Source organism: Rhodnius prolixus, unplaced genomic scaffold, assembly GCF_049639745.1.
Source record: "Rhodnius prolixus isolate KJV_2025 unplaced genomic scaffold, Rpr scaffold_2, whole genome shotgun sequence".
NCBI lineage: Eukaryota > Metazoa > Arthropoda > Insecta > Hemiptera > Reduviidae > Rhodnius > Rhodnius prolixus.
The window spans coordinates 39,110,934-39,135,436 of NW_027411592.1; the positions used below are offsets into that span (position 1 = coordinate 39,110,934).

General features: G+C 34.0%; 2 protein-coding genes across 3 annotated transcripts in view; one reads left to right on the forward strand and one right to left on the reverse strand.

Annotated features, from left to right (window-relative positions):
• Egfr (epidermal growth factor receptor) overlaps window positions 1-24,503 on the reverse strand; it is a 380,956-nt gene that overhangs the window by 262,111 nt on the left and 94,342 nt on the right. The window lies entirely within an intron of this gene.
• LOC141449932 (uncharacterized) lies at window positions 19,805-20,494 on the forward strand. The gene has a single exon (XM_074119887.1). It carries the CDS (start codon window positions 19,805-19,807, stop codon window positions 20,492-20,494), a length of 690 nt encoding a protein of 229 aa, XP_073975988.1.

Below are 24,503 nucleotides of genomic sequence, written 5' to 3' on the forward strand. Positions count from 1 at the left end.
AAAAATCCTCTTAATGCTACGATAACCGAGTTGAAATTTTCTCCTTTTGAAATTGACATTGGTAGCTTTGAAATTAAAATGGTAGCTTTTTTGGATTAAAAAACAAGGAGATATGGCGCTCTAAATTCGGACGTCTTTGTGTTGAATTGGAAATATTGGAGAAGAAAAAATGTGGTCTTAGTTCACAACACAAGTGGTCTGCTTTGAATGACCTGTAGAAGGAAGACATGATCATTTTCAACGTTTGGAATAGTATTCCTGACTCTTACGATCAGCTGAAAAAGCTCGCGTAAGCTGTTCTTTCCCTTTTCGGTTCTACATATATATATATATATGCGAACAATCTTTTTCAAGCATGAACATTATCAAGAGTAAACTGAGAAGTCGTCTTATTGATGAGAACTTGGAATCATGCCTAAAATTAAAAACAACAACATACAAACCTGACTTACTCAAACTTTCCAAGGAGATGCAAGCACATTGTTCGCATTAATAAATATTTATTAAGTATGAAATTTAGTATTATTTAGTGTACTACTTATTTAGTGTAATAAAAGTTTACTAAACAATCAGATTTGGCTCCCAATTTTTTTTAAAATTGTTGTAATGTTCATATTTGGCTCTTTTGCTATTAAGTTTGCCGACCACTGACCTAAACGAACCGAAATACATCCTGTTTTGTTTCGTTACAAAGTCATGTTGACTAGGCCTTACAATACCAGGATCTCGGGATCCCGAATACCGGAATCCCGGACGATTTTTGTCCGTAATTAAAAACCGGTATTTATGTAAAAATACCGGTATTTTTGTATTACATTGGTTGATAAAAATTGAATTTATACACAATTTATCATTTTTCAGATAAAGAATTTAATTTATTATCTTCAATTATTGCTGCTCTTACTCACCTGTAAAATTAACAGTAGATGCATTATGCCGAAAAGATGCAAATCTTTTGACGGCTGACGCTTCTTTGACATTTATGTTAAATACTCTTTCCCAGCAAAAATCTACAATTGCATTAGAATTATTGGAAGCATTAAAATCTCGAATTTTACTGCGACGAACTGAATTATCACAAATACTTCAGTATCTGCAAAAAGGCTCACAAGATGTTGTAGAAGTATTTAAACGCATATCCAAATTTACAATCGTTAAAAAAATTGTAAGCTTAACAAAACGGCTCACACATGAAAATCTAGAAGATACAGAAGATATGGAAGTTGTGCAAGAAACATCCCTTCCAATATCTTTTCAAATTAGTAACGAAACAATATTAGAATCTGACAAGGTAAACGTAAACGCATTAAAGAGAAAACTACAGGCAGCAATAGACGAAACACTAAATACTTCACCCGTGCCTGCGTTTAAAAAAATTCCAAGTCTGGAACAAAAAATAAAAGATGAAATTACTTTTTTTGAAAAAACAGGAACCAAAGGAACGTATTTACAAAATGTGTATGATTTCTTAATGACAATAGTGCCGACAAGTGTAGAATCAGAAAGAGCTTTTTCAGCGGCTGGTTATATTTGTACGAAAATTCGGTCCTCGCTTGATGATGAAACGATTGATTGTTTATGTTTTTTAAGAGCATACTTTAATAAACAAAACGCGTTATTAATATTGTTTCATAAATACTTTCAATTAATTATATTTTTCGCTTCTTTAATTACATAATGCCATGCGAGCCTATTATATGTAAAATATAACATAAAATTTAATAGGTACTTTTTTTATTTGCACGATTTTTTTATCTATTCCTACTCTCTATGTAATAAAATTCGAATATCTACTCATTTCAGAACAATATTTATTAGATTTCAGCAATTATTTGTTAACAAGTCAATATAATATCTGATGTAAGTAAAAATATAACTAGTAAATTTTTTATTAATAATACCGGTTTTAATAGCGGTATCCCGATATTTCAAATTTCAAATATCAAATACCGGCATTCAGATTTTACTTCGGTATTGTAAGCCCTAATGTTGACTACATATGTGTAGCATTAATTTCTTGATAATGTGCCCTTTAAAATCTAGAGAATTTTAATAAAATTTATAGCTCACATCTATAAATTCGAAGTTCGCAAAAATTTTTATAAGTTAGAACCTCGAGCACTGTAATAAATGAAAGACGTGTAAGCGATTTGATTTTATTTTTAGCCCAAATTTATTAAAATTCAGAGCATTTTTTCTTAATTCTAAAAACTATGCAAATTATTTCTTAGCTATATGTGTATGCGAATAAAAAAGAAAAATGTGTTGGCAACACTGTTTTGTTATAAACTTAGAATAAATAAAAATATTACGTGCGCTGCGACAACAAAAATGTAGAGAAATTTGAATAACTTAAAATCACTTTAATGGAATAGTTATTTATTTAAAAAGTGTGGAAAGTAGTACTTTTCCTCACGCGAGGCAGGGTTTGCACGCACGAGCGAGCGAAGCGAAGCGAGTGCAAGTGCAAATTGCCGAGTGTGAGGAAAATACTTTACACTAGAGTTAAATATTATATTTTTTCTGCAACCATTTATTAACTAATAAAATTAAAAATTTCATTTTTACAGTCTACAAAAAGTAATTTATTTATTATAAACATTTATTGTTATATTACAATTATTTACATTACTTACGTATTTACATTACTTATTACATTTTCTGCTGTTTCTTTTATTGATGGAGGAGTGTTTTCTAAACAGGAATCACTAGAATCCATTTTAAATTTCTATAAGGTAACACTATAACCTTTTTAACTGTTACAATTAAAAATATCTAATTATTTATTAAAGTATTATTTTTATTTCTATATTCCTTTCAATTTTTATTTTATTTTTTTAATATTCGTTTTTTAATTATTTAGTTACGTTAAATAAGCTAATTAAAGTTTTACAGAAAATATTTATGTTAATAACAAAACTTCTTATATCAAGGAAGCACAATAATGTTTTTCCACTCACTTGTGCGGAAAGTGACACTAATGGGAATTTCCCCCCACTAGTGTGGGAAGTTGGGCATTACACAGCTGATTTTAATTGAGTAATGAGAACTTCCCTACATGGTTGCAGAAAAAATATAGTTATTATTTGTTTCTTAAAGTATAAAAAGCAGAGATTTACAAGCAAATTTTTGCAACCCTTTTTTTTAAACATTTGAGTAAGAATGTTATTTAATAAACTATTTCAAAATTATCCTAACCTTTCCTATGTATGTTAATAATAGGAAGTCTGTAATGCCTTCAGAATCTAGTAAATGCTATTACTATTAATTTTAATTAGAATCACGAAACCAACCATTGTTATTGGAAACACTGTCGACATTGTTAGAGTTTCAATGTATCCAACCTGCTCTATAAACATCAGTCGGAAAGAGACTTAGTTAAGCAGTTCCACATTGGAGACAATCAAACTGGCTATACAGCAATCTTGTAGTGTTTGAACTATCTCTACTAAGTTTCGGCAGTGATCAATAAAGGTAAGAAGCATTTCAATTTATTCAATCCAAACCGAACGTTACAGTAGAACTAAAGTATAAAACAATTACATGAAATTACCAAAATAAGTTTTTAAATAAGTGATTAAGCTTCCAAAACCAGTTATTCTAGGATAATAATTCTCCACCTTTTTCTCTGTGTGAAACAATAAAATTTCAGAATGATTTCCGAAGACTTGTAAATGAATAAATAATTAATTTATCAGGTCAGGGGTTAGAATGTATCGGATTTCAACGCAGAGATCTCGGTTCGAATCCAGTTTTTGGTCCTTAGATTTTTCTCTTACTATGAGCTTCTAACAGCTCACTCACAGGTGATGGTCTCTTGAGAAATACTCTCCGTCAGTGCACTGAAAAAGCTCCCGGTGCCTATGACTTCAGATGTTGACGCGCCATTAAAAAAATGAACAAATAAAATAATAAAAAAGTCAACAAAAACTTGAATTTTATCAAATAATTGAGCCTAAAAAGGAGTTAATAACTTATTGTTGCGACCATAAATCTAAAGATATTACCCAACAACATTCCCTGTACTTAAAATAAATAAATGACTCAATAGAAGGCGGGACTTGTTATTGACACATATATATTTAAATATTTTTGATGTGTGGAACAGATGGGTGGATCAACATCTGCAACAATTATTACTTTATTCTGCTTCATGCTTACTTCAACTATGGATCCTATCTAGTTTATATATTTCTTTTTCTCTCGTTCAGCTAATTTCAGCAGGCTCGTATGTTAAATAATAAGCACGCTTAGACGGAGAAAACCATCGTTGCAAGGCTACTTAGCAAGTCTATCTTATATTAAAACATTTCATGCTTTTGTTAACTAAGCCGTGTCAACACCGGGCAGTAATCTTAACGAAGCTCCAGGTGATAAAATACTTGCGGGAAGGAAGGTCTCAAATCCATGATATCCGCGTGGAAGTCCATAGCATACAATAAAATAAAAATAATTTAGTTTTAAAGTAATGTGTTAATAATATGTTTTTCAATTTGTGATATTCTGTATCTTAGTCTACCGTTCAATAGGGTAGTTTTCTAGTGTTGCACGAGAAACGAGACAAATCTCGGTCTCGGTACCGAGACCGAGACCGAGATTGAGACATGATATATATCTCGTCGAGAAATCTCGGTCTCGTCTTGGTTTTTCAAATATTAATTTTTAGCTACAAAATTATAAAATTGTGTTCTTTATTAATAAATAATTATTACGGGTATTGAATTAATTATTAAAAGATACGATTTTATTATATATGTTCAATATTACTACATCTATTTGACTTCGAATTACATAAGTAAAGAAAGCAAAGTAAAGTAATCGCCTATTTTTTCAGGCGGGGCTTTACATCCAACTACCAATTAGGTGTCGCGGACGGAGGCGACTAGCAAACATATTTTACTATAAATTTCTCGTATTAAACATTAAATAAAATCCAAAGCCTAAGACCGGGAATCGAACCTAGTACCACAATACACATTATCTTCGCAGGTCTCGCACCGCTCGGCTGCCACGGCCCTCTTTGAATTACATAATTTTTACATAAATTCACTAAATTTCACTATTCATATCATTCATTCATTCAATTTCATAAATTTCACTATTAATAATCTAATACTTTGAACTTAGATATTATTTGAATTATATTTTAGAATTTTGGAATTAGTGAATTTGAAAAAAAGACTATCTATGCACCTAAAAAATATTGCCACAAATTTTCGTTTTTAAGATACACTTTGCCCAAGCATTGATACATAAAAGAGCTTTTACTGAGTCAGAAGTTAGAGAAGATCTTCTATTGGTCATTATCATCGCAGCTTGCGAAAATAATCTTTCCGATGGCACTGAAGTTGCACAGATACTAAAAATATCTTTTGCCATTCTATACAAATTTTTGAAGGAATTCTCAAGTGTTTTCCACCATTCTAAAATGTCAACGTCTACTGGTGCTTGGTCTAATTTGGTGTAATTAATTATTTCTGTCTTCCCTGCTTCGGGTGATATTTGCTGATTTTTGAGCAAATGGTGCAAAAATATTGATGCAGTCGTCGTCGTCGTCAAAAGGTGAATCATCAGATTCTTTATCTTCACCAACAGCCATAACTAATGGAGCGGGAAGTTTGTTGGGAGGTGTATTTTTTATTTCACGAATCGACTTGTTATAGCAGGCAGATATGTTATTTGGGTCTTTCATTTGGCGCGTTTTTAACATTTTTTTGAAATTATATAAAGATATATAACAGTAATAGTAATATATGATGCATTGAAGTGTAAGTAGTTGTCTTCTTTTACACACATTTTCATTACCAATATATAAATTAAAATAATTATTAGAAAATAATAACATTTTTTGAAAAGACAAACAAAAATTCAAAAAACCGAGACCGAGGCCGAGATATCTCGACGAGACCAAGACCGAGACTTGAGCGACCGAGACCGAGATCGAGATTGCATAAAGTCTCGCCTCGTCTCGGACTCGTGCAGCACTAGGTAGTTCTTCTGTTCAATTTATTGCATTTATCCAATAAATTTTGAAAACGGTTGCAGGACAAAATCATTATTTAACACGAAAGAATTCTGTTCACTAGCTCGTCCACCAGCCTAATCGAGCAAACTAACCTGAACTAACGAGCGAAAATGGAATTTCTGTCACTTGTGCGGTAAATAACTTTTCTCTCTCCCAAAAATCGCCTCCAAAAAATGTCTTAGTAAGATCTATAAATACGCTGCCATTTGAGTCTAAACGAGCAAAAGATTTAATGTCTAAGCTACCATCCAACTTTGAAGAACATACAAACATTTTCTACGTTAAAGAAAACACAATTCTTCAAAATTGAAAGGAAACAGTTAATATTTTCTTCAAAAGTGGGCTGAACTGAGATAGAGTAGATATATTAGGCGCGAGTTATTCGGGTTTACTTCATATTTCATGAGGTGTAACTCATTAAATTAAAGAAATCTTATAATAGCAGTTGTCCACAGGTTTTGTGAGCGTCTGAAATAATTTCTTAAACTGGACTGCGATATGTGCAGTAGTCTTACAGCCCACGACTCTTAGGATGACTAAACAGTTGGACTTACACGGATCTACGTGGGTTAAATTAATTAGGTTTTAGAGTTTGCTTTTTTTTCTTTTTAATATTTTCCGAAAGAATTCCATAAAAAGTAGTTAACTCGTGAAAAAAAAGTTTAACGCAAGTATTTATACAACTAACAAGATTGAGAGTTTTTCAGGCTGATTAAACGACAACAATTAACTAAATAAATTAGCAAACATCTGGCGGGAATCGAATCCGACTAGGATTTGAAAACATACTGGAGAATCCCTTTATTTTCTCGACTATCTTAAATATTTAAACAATAAGTTATCGGATTCAGAATAAAGAATGAACCCCTAATTGCAATTAAATGTCTCTGGTAATTAGTAAATAGCAAAAACAAAGGAAGGTTTACAAAGATGGGCACGACCCAGATTGTTCCATAACTAGAATCTTCGAACAAAATTAGGAAAATAGAAATTAGGCTATAGTTGCACAATGTGGTGATAAAATGAATTTTCTAAAATTGAAGTTTTTAAAGTTAAGGCTTAGTTTACGTTGGTGAACGTATCGTAACGTCAGAATATTCAGAAAATCAGAATGCACGAACGTTTTAAACTCTCCATTGTAAAACAAAAAAAAACAAAAAACTAGCAATGGTTCATGAAGGTTACGTTTTGCTAATTGCTCTGCAGCTGTCGATTTATTTTAGTAGCGAGGCGGTTCACGCAGATACATATAACATTGGCTTTTATTTTCATCTGGTTGCGATGCTAGGGGAGATCTTCTTTTATTATAAGATCCTTCCCTTCTCTAACTTCCTTTAGCGTGAGAGTTACCCTCTGCAAGGCTGAGAGCGATGGCTAGAATCAGGGATCTTGTCCAGATCTATGGTCGCGCTCAAGGATGTTATAAAGGCTCTCACGTTTGTTTGTACCGGATAAACCAGAGAATATTAAGTTGAAAAAATAGTTTTTAGTTTCAAATACTTTTGGTAAGTAAATAATAGTTTTTAATTATTTAGCTGAATTAATTACACAGTCAACATTCCTCCTTGCACAGAGAATTAGCTCAATTCGAATTAGCTGACAATTGCTTTCAAATTAGAAATTACTAGATATACGAACTACACCATAGATGGCTCTACTGGTAAGTACAATGCACTATAAGCAAGCATTGTGATGAAATGACGTTTGGAAGTGACTGAAAAAGTGGCTTCTAAATCGTGATCGTATCTAATGTGTAGGACTGAAGTTGAATGGAACGTTGATTAAGGAGAAAGAAGAATTCAGTGTTGTCAGCTAGCTGCGCTGATGGTGCCGGACAATAAGCATTTTTTCTTAACCTCCGTTCTCTTGAATGGTATTCCATCAGAAAGACCTTGATCTCCATTTTTTAGAGTAAAAACAACTACCCACATATTTGTTTGATAAAAAAAAAAAAGACTATAATGGTGAGTTACAACTTTGTAAAAGAAAAGAAACTTACTCATTGTACGGTATGTTTCATTAAATTCGTTAAAATGTACAGATTATATTTTGTTATCTGAAAACGTCCTAAACTTGGTTAAGTTTTTCTATTTTCTTACTGGCAGCTCAAAACAGATTGGCCAGTTGCTTGGCCGACCACAATCTCATTCCGCTACCAAAACTGTCGAAATACTTTTATTGAAGGATGCTTCCCAGCTGTTATCTGATTACAAGCTTGCATCTCGAAACTGCAATTTTATTTTCAATTCCTGCAACGGCTTACAAATAGGTTACAGTCAAGGTACCTTACTTTTCCACAATCCATCTACTACGTATCTTATTTGTTCAATACAGAAATGCACTAAAATCCACGGAAAGACAAGTTCTGATACTGTTTTCATTATTTCATGGATGATGTTTCTAGTTCGATTCACAGCAACTGTTAACAACTTGCCGCTATGTTTCCCCCCCCAAAAAAAAACGCTCAAACTAATTCATTCGTTTAAAATTGTCGCTACAAAGGCTTCGATTCTAATTCAGACACGGGAAGTAAAACTTTTCGGATGCGGTTTTTTTGTCGGTTCACAAATTCAGGCCCTTCACTGTCATTAGAAACTTAGGGCTGGAAACTGAATTTTTGGGGAACATTCTCAGTGCACAGCTTCTAAAGTGTCGCATAAAACGATTTACTCTTCCACTCTTAAATAATATAAAAGAGACTAAAAACAAATCTAGAATTCATTTTCAAGTTTGTTGAAAATCATTTTTCATTTTCCATGTTTTTTTTGAAAGTAGCCGGAAAATTGCTAAAAACGGAATAACCTCTGAATTTCATTACTAACTGTTCAGATAAACTATACTTTCACTTTAAAATTTTATCTGGAAACATATTTTTAAAGAGTTCTAAAATCTGAATGCCCCGTATTTGTGCAAGTTTAAAAAGGTACAAACATCGAAGGGCTTTTTGCCTGATTTATCCACTCATAAATTCCTTACTCATAAAAACTTATTCTTAGATAAATATAAGTAAATCCTCAACCAACTACATTTAAATGAGAGAAAAATTATTCTAAAACGACTAATTAAAAATGTCGGTAGGACATTTGTATAAAAGTTGACCGTCAAAATATCGAACTAATATTAATATTAAAAAACTCTCCAAGTCCATCAATTTAAAGATATGGTCCACAATTTATCAGTATTTATTGCAAAAGGTAAAATCCTTTCTCCGGATGAAAGAAATTTTGAGCAATCTCCTCTATTTTTTACTTATTCTTTATGGGTAAGCTTTGTTTTAAATGATTTCCTGTTCGCCATCTTTAATCGTTCATTTATGATTACAGGGGGAGAAAGTGAGCCCAGATTTCAGGAAGTTCTGCGGGGCACGAGTACTCTTATTAAAAATATAAAAAACTTGCGTTACAAGTTTATAATTTTGAAAGCAGATAAAGGAGTGGTCACCAAACGGTTATTTACAAAGGAAGAGTTCGCGTTGTCCTATCTGTCTCAACTTTAAATTATTATACCCAAATTCACCACTTTTTTGGACTCAACATTGTTTTTGATTAAGTAAATTGTTAAAAATAAAAAGAAGCATAATCTTTTTTGGAAAATAATGATCTTTTCTTGCTTTATACTTTACTTATAGTTGCTGACCAGGTACTTACCAATTTTGTAACGAGAACAGAGAGTGGACGACTAACACAATGAAATGAATTCTGGGTAAAAACTCACCTAGAAGTTACACAGACGATGGGTTACAGTTTAAAACTGACCGATTAGACTTTTTTACAGAATGAAAAGCGAGTTGTGAACATATACGAGGTGTGGCTATTAAATAGCGAGACTGATGCTGCTACAGAAGAACTATGCAAGCGCCAAATCCTACCGACCGACAACAGTGCAGCGTAAAGTCTTCTCTTTCGATTGCAGCGTTTCACGTGTTTGTAGAGAAATCTGTCTGACCGGAACCGTCGTTTCTGTAAGAGGTGTTAGTTTCGTTTTGCCGAAAACATGATACTACACATGTTGTAGAGCAACGAATTGTCGTGAAATTTCACATGAAACTGGGTAAAACCGCTACTGAAAATCTTTTATTAAAAGAAGTTTATGGTGATGAATGTTAATTAAGTGCGCGACTTTATGAGTAGTTCAAGCGTTTCCAAGATGGCCGAGAAGACGTCGGAGATGGTGACCGCCCAGATCGCCCTTCCACGTCCAAAACGGATGAAAATATCGATTGTAATTACTCAACATTACTACCGTGAGGTACTTGCTCAACTTCGTGAAAGATTAAGGAAAAAACGACCCGATTTGTGGAAGAAGAAGATGGGTTCTCCATCAAGCCAGCGCGCCGGCTCACACTGCATTGTCTGTCAAGACGTTTCTAGCCCAAGTAGAACATCCCAGTTTTAGGCCAACCGCCTTATTCGCCTGACATGGCCCCATGTGACTTTTATCTGTTCCCCAAAGTCAAATCTGCATTAAAAGAAACACGATTTCAGTCCGTTGTAGCTGTGAAAGAAAAAGCGGCACGCGTCATGCAGGAGCTCACAGAAAAGGCTTCCAACACTGTTTTGAACAACGGTAAATTCGCATAGAGCGTTGTAGGGATAGGGGAGGGGTGTACATTGAAGGTGATAATAACTAAATATGTATAAATTTAAAATAAAATGTTTTACAGCAATAGTCTCGTTATTTAATAGATATCTTGTAAAGAACGGAAGTAAGGCGCCAAGGTAAACGAGTCACTGGTAAAGTAACTGAGCAATGTGTAGTTGAAATTATTAAATGAGGAAACTAATGAGGAAAAATCAAGTGGTAGTTGGATGATGTCTTCTTCTTGTTGTTGATGAAGAATTAATTGGTGGTAGCGGGAACCTAGCGCAAAACATTTATGGCAGCAAAGCCAGCAACTGCATAAAGAATTTTAATACAAATATAATTGTCTTTAGGGGTTGTTTTTATGCAATCCTCCAAAAAGTAAAGTGGAACAGAAGTTATCTCCAACTTCTTGTGACTAACTTGAAAAGACCTCTTTCACTGACTTCGTCAACATTGTCAAGGTACGTCAACATCGAAGTCCATTGGAGCCCGGAGCCTTTTTCAGTGCACTATTACAGGAAGTAATCTCTCGTTCGGAACAATAATGTCTATCACGTTACTCCAGTTTTATTGCTCCCAAAAGAAACCTCCCAGGAAGCTGAATTGAACCCAGGATCTACGCGTGGGAATCCAATGCGCTAACCGCTAAGCTAATTCTCCTAGCACTTCTACATGGGCTTCACATGTGTCATTACAAAATTAATTTGTCTACAATAGAAAAAATATTCTTCAGTTCATAAGTAACTAAATATTTGCAAAAGATATTTAATCAGAAACTGATTGGAATTTACTGTTACCAAATCAGTCAACAATGTTTAAAAATGCTGTGATAAGTAAAGCCAATAAACACGATAAGATTTTGGCGGGTTACTTCTAAGAAGAGAGTTATTATATAATTATTTTTTATTAGTATCATATTTAATAATTGTCTTTGATTATATTTATTTGCCCAATTAAAAGCAAAGATACGAAAGGAATGTTTTAAGTTGAAAATTTGAAATTCGGTGTCTTAAATACTTAAAGGACTTTCTCAAACGCCAATTTGAGAAAATGTATTTTTGTTAAACTTTAATTTTAAAATAACAGTTAGTTTAAACTGAGTGCTTAGCGAGTAAACCATAACAAATAAAAGAGTTTAGTTAAAATAATCTGGAATACCGTTCTATAATAATGCCTGTCCTTTAAGAAACCGTTTTATCTTTTACCCGAACTTCGATACTGGAATAGCCTTCAGCTGGTCGGTTACATCCGTTTGAATGTTTTCGACTGTCCCAAAATGAGTCCCCTTGAGGTGATTTTTCAACTTCGGAAAGAGAAAAAAGTCACAAGGACTCAAGTCAGGCGAGTAAGGAGGCTGAGGAGCCACAGTACGACCCAGAAACCAAGCGCCAGAGCATGGAGTGGCACACTTCAACCTCTCCAAGGCCCAAGAAAGCAAGGATGGCGAAGTCGAAGATCAAATGCATGCTGATTTGTTTTTTCGATATCCACGGAATCTTCCACAAAGAGTTTCTACCTCAAGATCAAACGGTCAATCAACACTTTTACCGAAAGGTTCTTGAAAAACTTCGAAAAAGGGTCATTCGTGTGAGACCAAACATTAAGAACAAGTAGGTGTTGCATCACGATAATGCTCCTTGTCACACAGTAATTTCAATAAACGAGTTTTTGGCCAGTAAAAACATTCCTGTGGCTCCTCAGCCTCCTTATTCGCCTGACTTGAGTCCTTGTGACTTTTTTCTCTTCCCGAAGTTGAAAAATCACCTCAAGGGAACTCATTTTGGGACAGTCGAAAACATTCAAACGGCTGTAACCGACCAGCTGAAGGCTATTCCAGTATCGGAGTTCGAGCACTGCTATGAGGAGTGGAAGAAACGTCTCCAGCGCTGTGCGGCTTCAGAAGGAAGTTATTTTGAAGGTGACAATTTTGAATTGTAATTCTTTTTGAATAAAAAAAAAATTAAAAAATCAATCTCATTACTTAATTTACAGACCTCGTATCACAATTTAAGAACTCCTTTTTGGCATTGGTGCCCAAAAAAAGGCTAGATATCTCTACGCGGTCGAGGGAGACTGTAAAAGAAATAGTTACTACTTCTTCGCGAACAGCCCCAAAATTCTTAACACCTCCTCAAAACTGTACATAATTGCACATACTGTTATTTAAAAAAATTAAAAAAACGCGTCTTATTTACAATAATGACGCACCCTCTTTCAAAAGACTTGAGCACACCAACACAAGTTGTAGGTTTTCATATTCTTCCGAATTTATGGGACAATAGTTTATCTCCATTATCATTGATAACGTTTTTTTCTAACTAAAGGACTATTTACTTTTTATTCCTTTTTTATTTTTTATTTTCATTTCTTTGCATTCTACTCTTTTAACACCTTTACTCTGGTTTTCTCAATTAAATATGTTGTTAAAATTCCGAGAGATAATTGTATTTAAAGGAAATATTTGTGACAAATCTTTTTTAAAAAAAAATCACATTCCAAAGCAAAGTAAATAGAAATTAATGTGTGAAAGAGATTTGTGAACGATAAATGAAAAGCTGGTCGTTCTTAGTTATTACTTATATGGCTATATATCATGATTATAAATATATTAACAATATAGATATGTACGAGATATGCAACCCAGACAATTGGAGTATATAGGAGTAGCAATGGGCAAGCACCTCCCTCAGTCTGGAGAGGGGATCCAAGGTCGCTGAAGATGGGAGCCAGTCGGGTGTAACCGACCTTCTTGCCTATTTTTTTTTCTTTTTGTAATCTTAGCAATAAAATATCTTTCTTTAATATGGGCACAAAATTTGGAAAATTATTTGGATTTTTGGATTTTTTTTTTTTTAATTATTTAGTAGGGAAACCTGGATTATATCTATTAACTAGAAATTAAAAAATATTCAGCTCTATTCGATAAGAGTAAGTGTCTATTTCAAAAAGTACTTCACCAATCTAGCGATACAATCTCTTTCCTTTAAGCGAATTGTGAAAGTTGGGCTCACATTTATCCCAGAAATTAGTAACAGCTCTGTTGATCTTTTTTCTTTATCTACGATGAGAAGTGGGAGCGAGGGACATCAATACTCTCCCTCCTCATTTAACTCACCGCTTTGGCCAAGAACATTTTCAGGGGAAGCGATGCGCCTTTACTTATTCCAAGAATATTCAGTCGTTTTAAAAGAACATAAAAAAAACAATCAATCAAAAAACAGGAGAGGTAAATCGAAATAAATAATAAAAAAAAAAAACTTTAAATATAAGTATAATATGATGTGGATACAGTATGACGGAAGTTGTACAAGACATTTATAGAAACTTGGTAACCAGTGAAAGAAATACCAAGTGCATTGCTTGGTTCTGTCCAAACTATGAAGACATACAGCACAAAGTGGATGTAAGATGGAGATATCCTTATATTTTTAGTGTGCAACTAATTATTTTCATGCCTACAAATGCGGGATACTTCGTTGGCCCGGAGCCCTGTTTTGGGTTTCCGAAGTGTGTGAAGTCTGCGGCCATTAACTTATGGGTGCAGAGTATATCTCAAGAGTGGTGGCTTGCCCGCCAATGGGCAGAGATAGGCGAAGGAGTTCATTAAAGGCTATTCGCCGAGGCTGACTACAGAATTAATCCATCAAGGCGTGGGGCTATAAGGGATGATTGTAGGCCTATTAACCCGGACACTGCAGGCTCAGAAAACACATGCACCGCATGGGTCTGGCAGATGATAGCCTTTGCAGGTTCTTTCAGGAAGAGGAGGAAACGGGCACTGCACGTGTTGTGTCAGTGCGAGGGGCTCGTATGGCTAAGGATGTTACTTCCCCCGGAGGAAAAACCAAGGCCTGAGGGGCTTTACCCAGTATTAGAAGTCTGATTAAAAGGACAGGTCTGGGAGGGTGAGCTTTAGTGTGAGGGGAGCCACAATAGATCCAAAGGGGTCGCAGTGGCGTAGGCCTTGAGGCCGCCCTAGTTTAATCCATCTATCTATGCCTACAAAACAAATATTCAAAGAACGCATAATCAAAAACAAAACTTTAACTAATATTTGATCAGCAAAATTTTTAGTTTTAGCCCCTGAAATAAATGATTTTTTATTTCTTTCTTAAACTCTACATTATATTTTTTTAAATGATAAATTTATCCTTAGGATGGAAGATTTGCGAGGAATCGGTCAAATAAAACAACTCGTCTTTTTGCCAACGTTTCGACAAATATATTGTCCTCTTAAGGGCGTGGCTATGCGGGTCGGTTGGGTTACAGAAACAGATAAATTTATCAGTCGAGGCAATTACTCCCACCTTCCCCTTCATGATGCCCATGGACCTATAAGATGTGCAGTTAGAATGCAAACGCTAATAATTAACGGAAAAAACCTCTATCTGGTTGAGGTTTTATAAAAACACGATTCTAACTTATAAATTTGCCAAAATCACGGATTATAAGTTTGAGTTTCCACTAACTAGCTTTCTGAAACACCTTCACACAAAGGAAAATAAAACAAAATCACAGTAATAAAATAAATAAATAAAAGTTTAAATTATTATACTAAAATAGAATTATTGATACGCGTTATAATCTGAGCATTTAATCAGTATTCTATAATCTAATAATTATTTTGATTCTGTAAAGTGTTGAAGATCTTGAATATATACGTGTATGTTGCACTTATGTCTAATTTCAAGCTAAAATATCAAATGTTTTAGTTTATAAGACACTGACAAGGGCATTAAATTAAGAATGTTTACGTCTATGATGTTACCATGATATTCCAAATCGAATGAAACCTCATTCATGAGAATCCGTCTGAGCGTTTAGGCGGTACGTTGTTTACAAAAACTGGTATCGAAAACAAGAACAAACTGAACTTTTTGAAAATGCCGTTTATGCCCATTTGTGGCATCGTTTTTCTCGGTAACTAATTAATCTAAGTTGTGGCGAGAAAAAATACAGTTATAAATAAGGATTAGCCCCCTATATTATAAAGAAAATTTGGGAATTTCAACTCTTCTATAGGAAAAATGGTCAAAGTTGGGTGTTTTTCAACGTTACACTTTTAACGTTTTTTTTTTTTTACAATCAACCCTCATGTAAATTGTCCTACAGTTTTATTGTACTATTGTAATTCTGTAAGATGTTAATGTCATTTCATCGAAAATGAATGGTATAGAATAAAAGTACGATTATTTGCTGAAAATGTTTTAAGTTCGAGGTGAAACGTTTTAAAAGAATTATAAGTTTGAGATTCTTCTCTCCCAATACGAAAGTTTGACTGATTAACATGTGTATCTGAAGGAATTCAAATCGTGCGGAGACTCCTTATCGAACATACAGTAGTAATTGACGCTTAAATTTAATAAAGTTTTAGGAAATTACCAAGAAAGCAATAAATCAATCCATGGCCATTACTTATTCCTTCGGTGTAAAGTTATAGAAACTGAAAACTTCATGTCTATTAAGTGGCCCGTGTTTCAAGGATGTCCATTACCATTCATGATCAACAACCTATTGTTCGTTTCTTACTTAGATTTTGATTTTAAACTGATTACAAAAACAGTTAAGCTCATTGAATAAAGATTAGCGTCTAAAAAATATAAATTTAGAAATCTTAAACATTTGAAATGTATCTCAAGGCAAAATTTTTCGAGGTTATTTCAGAAAGATTTCCTAAGTTTGGTTTCATTTTGTGGCCACCGACTGGTTTTTTGGGAGTTCATCCATTATCAGTATAAACAGTCACAGAATTGTAAGTAGCTAATGAAATTTTTCCCTGAAAAATGGACAAGCCCAAACTTGAACTTTAACGTTCATCACCCAAAGATTCGACATTAGAAGGTTTACTTTCAAAACTTGTTTAAACATCTCTCATTATTCATTTTACTAAAAAGAAAACCCAAAATTATGTTTTTCTAATACAACTAAAACTAATCCGAAAAATAAATAAAATAAATTGATAGGAAAAAGATTTTCTGCTAGACTTCAGTAAAAACTATTTGTGCCGTAGATAACGGAATCTGAAAGAACTGGTTCTTGTTACTTGGTTTCAAACAAGCCATCTGTAACTTTTCAATCACTTAATAAAGAAATAAATCTGATACTCTTTCATTGTAAGCCGAAATATTAAGACTATCGCTCGTTAAGACGGTTCGCTTCCTAATACATTCTTCATTACAGTTCATTGCTTTTACGTTATTCACAATAATTAACTGATAGCAGATGAGAAAAAAAAAAAAATCTGTTACTAAGGATGGCCGTATAGAGTGGTAAGTCTAGTCGTGTACAGTACCACTCACCATATCAGGAAATGGGGAAAGATCTGCAGCCTCTAAGACTATAAGGACAGAGTGCACTATATTCAGGTCGATGAACTGTTAATATACAATATGCAGGCCTCTTTCTCCAACTGGTATTAAACTATAAATATAAATGTTAGAAAATAATAATAATAATAATAACCTATATTAAGTTTTAAAATGCAAGCGTGAGGAATACATTGAATATTTAAATTTAATGAGGACCAGAGCAATGGCGGCGACTGCTTGCTATTACAACTCACGACCCTATTGTAAAGTCGATCTCAGCATACAACATTCTACTATATCTAAAAATTATTATAATATTTAGAATAAAAGCTTTAAAAATTAAAGTTAACTCCTCGCGGATGGATACCGCGTTCTATTTCGCTCTTACAGAGCTAATACTACAGTTAGGTACCTAACTTGAATTTCTACATATTAAATGTTCTAATTTCTGTAATAAATGGAAAGATCAGAATAAATAATAATAAAACGCATGCTCGTATATTGGTAACTAGACGAAAGACTCATTTCACCAGCTACAGCTCGTAGTTCTATTCCATGGTCCAGCACAGTTAAATAACTTGGACTCCACTTTACGATCCTAAACTAATTATTACGTATCATATAAATTAGACAGTGTGATGCAGTTCTTGGTGCACCTTACAGTCTTTTTTCCTATATTTATTGTAATAAAAACTCTCATTAGGCTTACAAAATAACAAAACTAGTTTATTGGCTTATTAATAGGTTAACGCTCGCGACACCATTATGAAGTTACACCTGTATTACCAACGAGAGACACTTATTGGCTGAAAAAATAAATAAGTAAATGGGGCCGAACAAAATTTGTTGAGGCGCGTTAAAACACAATTTCTCGATCCAATGGTAGGGCAACGCAATATTTGGTAGGCCGAGTCAGATCAAAGAATTAACCATAGGATATAAGTCAACAGAGATCCTTATAAAGGCGTGGTCAATGACATAAATAATCACTATAACACTAACAGCGGTTATGGACTACGCTATTTAATCACTTATGACAGACTATACCTCTACGTTGTCTCTGGTATTATGACTCTAGATCTAAACTGAAAACCATAAACAGAATGGCATAGATTTTACGTAAATAGCTTTGCTCTTCACATTAGTGCTGCACGAGACCGAGACGAGGCGAGACTTTATGCAATCTCGATCTCGGTCTCGGTCTCGGTCTCGTCGAGATATCTCGGTCTCGGTCTCGGTCTCGGTTTTTTGAATTTTTGTTTAAGTATTAAAAGCGGTTTGCTATTAATAATATTTTCAAAAAATGTTATTATTTTCTAATAATTATTTTAATTTATATATTGGTAATGAAAATGTGTGTAAAAGAAGACAACTACTTACACTTCAATGCATCATATATTACTATTACTGTTATATATCTTTATATAATTTCAAAAAGATGTTAAAAACGCGCCAAATGAAAGACCAAAATAACATATCTGCCTGCTATAACAAGTCGATTCGTGAAATAAAAAATACACCTCCCAACAAACTTCCCGCACCATTAGTTATGGCTGTTGGTGAAGATAAAGAATCTGATGATTCACCTTTTGACGACGACGACGACTGCATCAATATTTTTGCACCATTTGCTCAAAAATCAGCAAATATTACCGAAGCATGGAAGACAGAAATAATTAATTACACCAAATTAGACCAAGCACCAGTAGACGTTGACATTTTAGAATGGTGGAAAACACTTGAGAATTCCTTCAAAAATTTGTCTAGAATGGCGAAAGATATTTTTAGTATCTGTGCAACTTCAGTGCCTCAGTAAAAGCTCTTTTATGTATCAATGCTTGGGCAAAGTGTATCTTAAAAACGAAAATTTGTGGCAATATTTTTTAGGTGCATAGATAGTCTTTTTTTTCAAATTCACTAATTCCAAAATTCTAAAATATAATTCAAATAATATCTAAGTTCAAAGTATTAGATTATTAATAGTGAAATTTATGAAATTGAATGAATGAATGATATGAATAGTGAAATTTAGTGAATTTATGTAAAAATTATGTAATTCGAAGGGGGCCGTGGCAGCCGAGCGGTGCGAGACCTGCGAAACTAATGTGTATTATGGTACTGGGTTCGATTCCCGGTCTTAGGCCTTGGATTTTATTTAATGTTTAATACGAGAAATTTATAGAAAAATATGTTTGCTAGTCGCCTCCGTCCGCGACACCTAATTGGTAGTTGGACGTAAAGCCCCGCCTGAAAAAAATAGGCGATTACTTTACTTTGCTTACTTTACTTATGTAATTCGAAGTCAAATAGATGTAGTAATATTGAACATATATAATAAAATCGTATCTTTTAATAATTGATTCAATACCCGTAATAATTATTTATTAATAAAGAACACAATTTTATAATTTTGTAGCTAAAAATTAATATTTGAAAAACCGAGACGAGACCGAGATTTCTCGACGAGATATATATCATGTTTCGATCTCGGTCTCGGTCTCAGTTGCTCAAGTCTCGTCTCGGTCTCGGTCTCGTTTCTCGTGCAGCACTACTTCACATCTACTTTTATTGCCTGTTCGCGTTCATAGGATTCACGGCGAATTGTGGGATCAAAAAGATCTCAAAGGATCAAAGTGGTTGATCAAACGTTTACAATGTGATTATCCAACATGGACGCTCTTAGATCATATTCATGCTGTTTAACATTTGGCTAAAATATCTATTTTGTTTATCATTCAGCATATCTGCGTTTTAATGTCTATGCTCAAAGATAGGTAAGCCATATCAAAGGTTAGTATTTTGTTTTTAGCGCTAGCATGACCGTTATACTTATTGTTGCCTTCTTTTTTTTATTTTTTTAACCGAAATTAAATCAACACTGATAATAATGTGGACCACAGAGCAAACGTTAAAATTAATTGAAGAATTAAAATGGTTACCCGGTTTGTGGGAAAACGTTGGTTATTTTAAATCAAAAACTAAACGCCATGATGCTTTACAAGAACTTGCTGACAAGTTTAATGTTAAGGGCAGAGAGATTGTAAAAAGATTGTACGGTCTAAAGTCACAATTTCGTCGTGAGCATAAAAAAATTTCTAATCCAAAAATAAATGGCAAGAAATGTATATGGTTTGGATATGAACCACTACTATATCTCAAACATGGAACTGGTACATCCAAAAGGAAATGTAGAGAGGAAATGGATGAAGTTAAGGTGGAAATAGTGGAAAATGCGATAAATGAAAGTACCAATGAAGCAGAGGGTAAAATAGAAATAGTACGACATGATAATGATTGGGACAGTCCCCTGTTACGTCCAGCTTTAAAAAGGAAACCATTCATTGAACATCAAAACAAAGATGGTATTACCACGGATTCACTAAAGTCTTTAAGCGAGGTTTTAAATCAACGTGATGAATATTCAATATATGGAGAGCATATTGCGGCAAAATTACGTGCTCAAAAATCACGTAAAGAAGTCTCTACAGCACAATACCAAATTGATCATATTTTATTCAATTTAGAAATGGGCAGGTACGCTGAAGAAAAGGATTGGACAGTCTATCAGTGTCCATAAAAACAATATTGGCCATTACAATAATGATGATTTAAATTATAAAATGTACAAGTATACCAGAATCAAGAACCTTTTTTTTCAATCTTCAAACTACTCACATCAAATTCTTTTTGATCTATTGACGAAAGGGTTTTCGTAACCATATTCAATAATAATTTTTAATAATTTACATTTCTATGGTAGAAGCATATAAATTTCAATTTGGTGCACCTTTAAATTAGGTACATCGATGTATAAATTATGCAAATACATTTATTTAACTTAGTTACTACAATAATTAACTTGAAAGAGGGTTATAAACGAACTGGAGGGTTACACATTCTTGTTAATACGTAACTTCACCACTTATCTGAAAAAACATTTGTCGTTTTGAATTAGAAGATACGAGGTGTGTTCAAAAAGTAACGGGAATTTTTAAATTTCGCGGGTTTGGAGAGTCTGATTGTAAAATTTTTTTTTTTATTATGTTGGTACACATGCCCCTGAAGTACGATAAAATTTTCAGTAATATTCATTGTTTACTTCTTAAGTGGCAGCCGTTAAGGTTAGACGTGTTTTTCGAGCTTGGCGATTTTTGTTTGTTAAAAAAAATGGATCAAAGAATTTGTATTAAATTTTGCGTAAAAAATGAACTAAAGTGTAATAAAGTGTGTGAAATGTTAATAAAGGCATATTAACTGTCTGCTAATAGTCTGCTATGAGTAAAACAAGGATTTACGAGTGGTATAAGCGTTTCCAAGATGGCGCGAAAACGTTGAAGATGACGAACGACCTGGACGTCCAAGCACATCAACAACCGATGAAAACGTGAAAAAAGTGAAAGAAATGGTTATGAACGATCGCCGAATCACAATCAGAGAAGTCGCTGATGATGTTGCCATATCAATTGGCTCATGCCATGAAATTTTTTCGGATGTTTTGGGTATGAAACGTGTGGCAGCAAAATTTGTTCCAAAATTGTTGAATTTCGAACAAAAACAGCGGAGAATGGAAGTTGCTCAAGAGTCACTCAATGAAGTCGACAACGATGCGGATCTACTGAAACGTGTTATAACAGGTGACGAAACATGGGTTTGCGGATATGATGTCGAAACTAAAACTCAATCGTCCCAGTGGAGGCATTCTGGATCGCCAAGACCGAAAAAGGCTCGACAAGTGCGGTCGAATGTGAAGGTTATGCTCACTGTGTTCTTCGATTTTAATGGCATAGTGCATCATGAATTCTTGCCACAAGGTCAAACAATCAATAAGGAGTACTACCTACAAGTTCAACGCCGTTTGCGTGAAGCAATCCGAAAAAAACGCCCGGATTTGTGGCAAAACAATTCATGGATTTTGCACCACGATAATGCACCTGCTCACACTTCATTGCTTGTTCGTGAATTTTTGGCCAAAAACAAAACTTTAACGATGCCCCAGCCTCCATATTCGCCAGACATGGCTCCATGTGACTTTTTTCTATTTCCAAACATAAAGAGAACATTAAAAGGCCGTCGTTTTACAAGCATAGATGACATTAAAAGCGAATCGCTGAAAGAGCTGAAAGCTATCACAAAGATCGAGTTTCAGAAGTGTTTCGAGGATTGGAAAAAGCGCTGGCACAAGTGTATTGTATGCGAAGGGGACTACTTTGAAGGCGACAATATTAATGTAGATGAATAAATAAATATTTTTTTCAAAAAACGAAAATTCCCGTTACTTTTTGAACACACCTCGTATACCTAATAGTTGAATCTGAATTAATATAAATATTTTGTAGATATTCTCTAATAACGCTTTAGTGTTAATCGAGTTGAGAGAACTGACTTGTAGAGTACTGATTTTGTACGACTATCTACAATGTGAGTGTTTATGTCTGGGCTTTAGCATTGCAGGTTCAGTAAAAAACATCAAGTCAACTTGTAATGGAGGTGTCCATTGGTTAATTAGAGAATTAATCTAAGAATTCGGTAGGCCTGTCTTAATTTAGCGTAATGTGTGGAGACAGAGAAGTGTAATCTAGTGATGAATTCAAGAGTAACTAAAAGTTGTTGCTGTTTGGTAACTATTTCACTATTTGGCCTTTAGCGATATAGCGTAGGAGGCGTTACTTTCAGTTTTGGACCAACTCTCCAAGTTGAGGAGAAAAAATTATTGTACTTGCAGTTACACTGAACTGGGATACTGAGGCCGAGTTTCGGAGGCTATCTTCGTATTATATGCAACTTGATCTTTAAGTTATACTATGACTAAATAGGAGGGAGAATAATTTTGACTTCGAATTCAATCTCCCGCAAAAAACAGCTAAATTCAATGCAATGTGGGTGAAAAAGTGCAGGAGAAAAGCGTGCAATTGTCTCGATTTTGGGTTCAAATAGGAAAATTCCTTTGCATTTTACTCCAGCGTAAAACTGTTTTTTAATTAATCACACATTTTAGGCACAGTTTTAAATATCATTTCTGAAGATTCACTTCGTTTGTTATTAAACTAAACTGATTCTGTTTGTTCCAATTAATTATTGAAAAACAAGAACAAACCACTGGCATCTCTATCTCAGCCTCCTTAGAACCTTTTAACGCCATCCGAACACCACTCCTCCCAAAATTTGATCTTATTAAAGTGAAAACTTTTCGTACAGTCTAGGAAAATGATCTTGTCAAACGCTACTTTCAATCTTCCTCATCTTGGGAACATTTACCATTAAATACATTAACTCAGCTTTTCCGAAAATCATCAAAGCCTGCCATTAGAGAAGGTGAAGGATGCCATTTTCTGCATAATGCAATTAAAGCCTAACGATAATGGTTAGATGCCATCAAAAGGAAGCATCGCTCCCAAACTTCCTTCTGCACTAATAGCTATTTCCATAATTGAAATATTCAACTTGATAAATGTAAGAAAAATTACGGTTTAAATATTATTAATTCTTATTTAGCACGGCTTGTCATAATTATTCCAATTGAAATGAAAAAAGTTTTAAAATATTATACATCGATTGGGACCCAGTGGGTTCTGCTTTGTGTTAAAAAAAAAAAGAAGAAAAACAAACCTTAAAAACCATAACTATTTATCTCTGTTCAAAATGATCAATTTTTAACTTAATTTGCCTTAATGTATTGGCAATTGTTAGATAGGAAATAACAATGCAATAAGACAGATAACAAAGATGTATTCGAGCGGATGACAAACAGTACATATCTATCTCTGTTACTCTCTTTAGTGTGATGTGTCTGCTAGTGATCAGACCGGATTCTGCGTATTACACCTTATATTCAACAAAGAGAATGGCCGCCGTGACAGGTTGCGGTTTACCATTGGAATTCAATGTAATTTTATACGAGATGGTAGTAGCACCTCGGTATTGTGATACCATCTGAACACACGATATTATTTTAAAAAATCATCAAATAATATTAATTCTTTACCACATTGATGATATGATTAAGTCTCAAATAAATTTCTATTTGCGCTGAATTCTTGGGATAATTTATGTCAAAAGTCTCGAATGCCCAATAGATTTTATTAATATTAATTATTTAATTGTAAATTAAGAAGCAGTTATAAATAAACAAAAATTAAGAACCATAAAGAAATTCATCGTTTTCTTCTAGGACCGTACAAAAGCATTAATACGAGGTGTGGCTATTAAATAACGAGACTGATGCTGCTACAGAAAATCTATGCATGCGCCAAATCTCAACGACCGACAGCTGTGCAGCGTAAAGCCTTCTCTTTCGATTGCAGCGTTTCACGTGTTTGTAGAGAAATCTGTCAGACCGGAACCGTCGTTTGTGTAAGAAGTGTTAGTTTCGTTTTGCCGAAAACATGTAGTAGAGCAACGAATTGTCGTGAAATTTCACATGAAACTTGGTAAAATCGCTACTGAAACTTATCTTTTATTAAAAGAAGTTTATGGCGATGAATGTTGTATCACGTGCGCAAGTTTTTGAGTGGTTCAAGCGTTTCCAAGATGGCCGAGATGAAGACCGCCCGGGTCGCCCTTCCACGTCCAAAACGGATGAAATTATC

What these genes read in the sequence shown, in the direction of transcription:
- LOC141449932 (XM_074119887.1), top strand. Translation starts at nt 19,805, where the DNA reads ATGTGGACCACAGAGCAAACGTTAAAATTAATTGAAGAATTAAAATGG.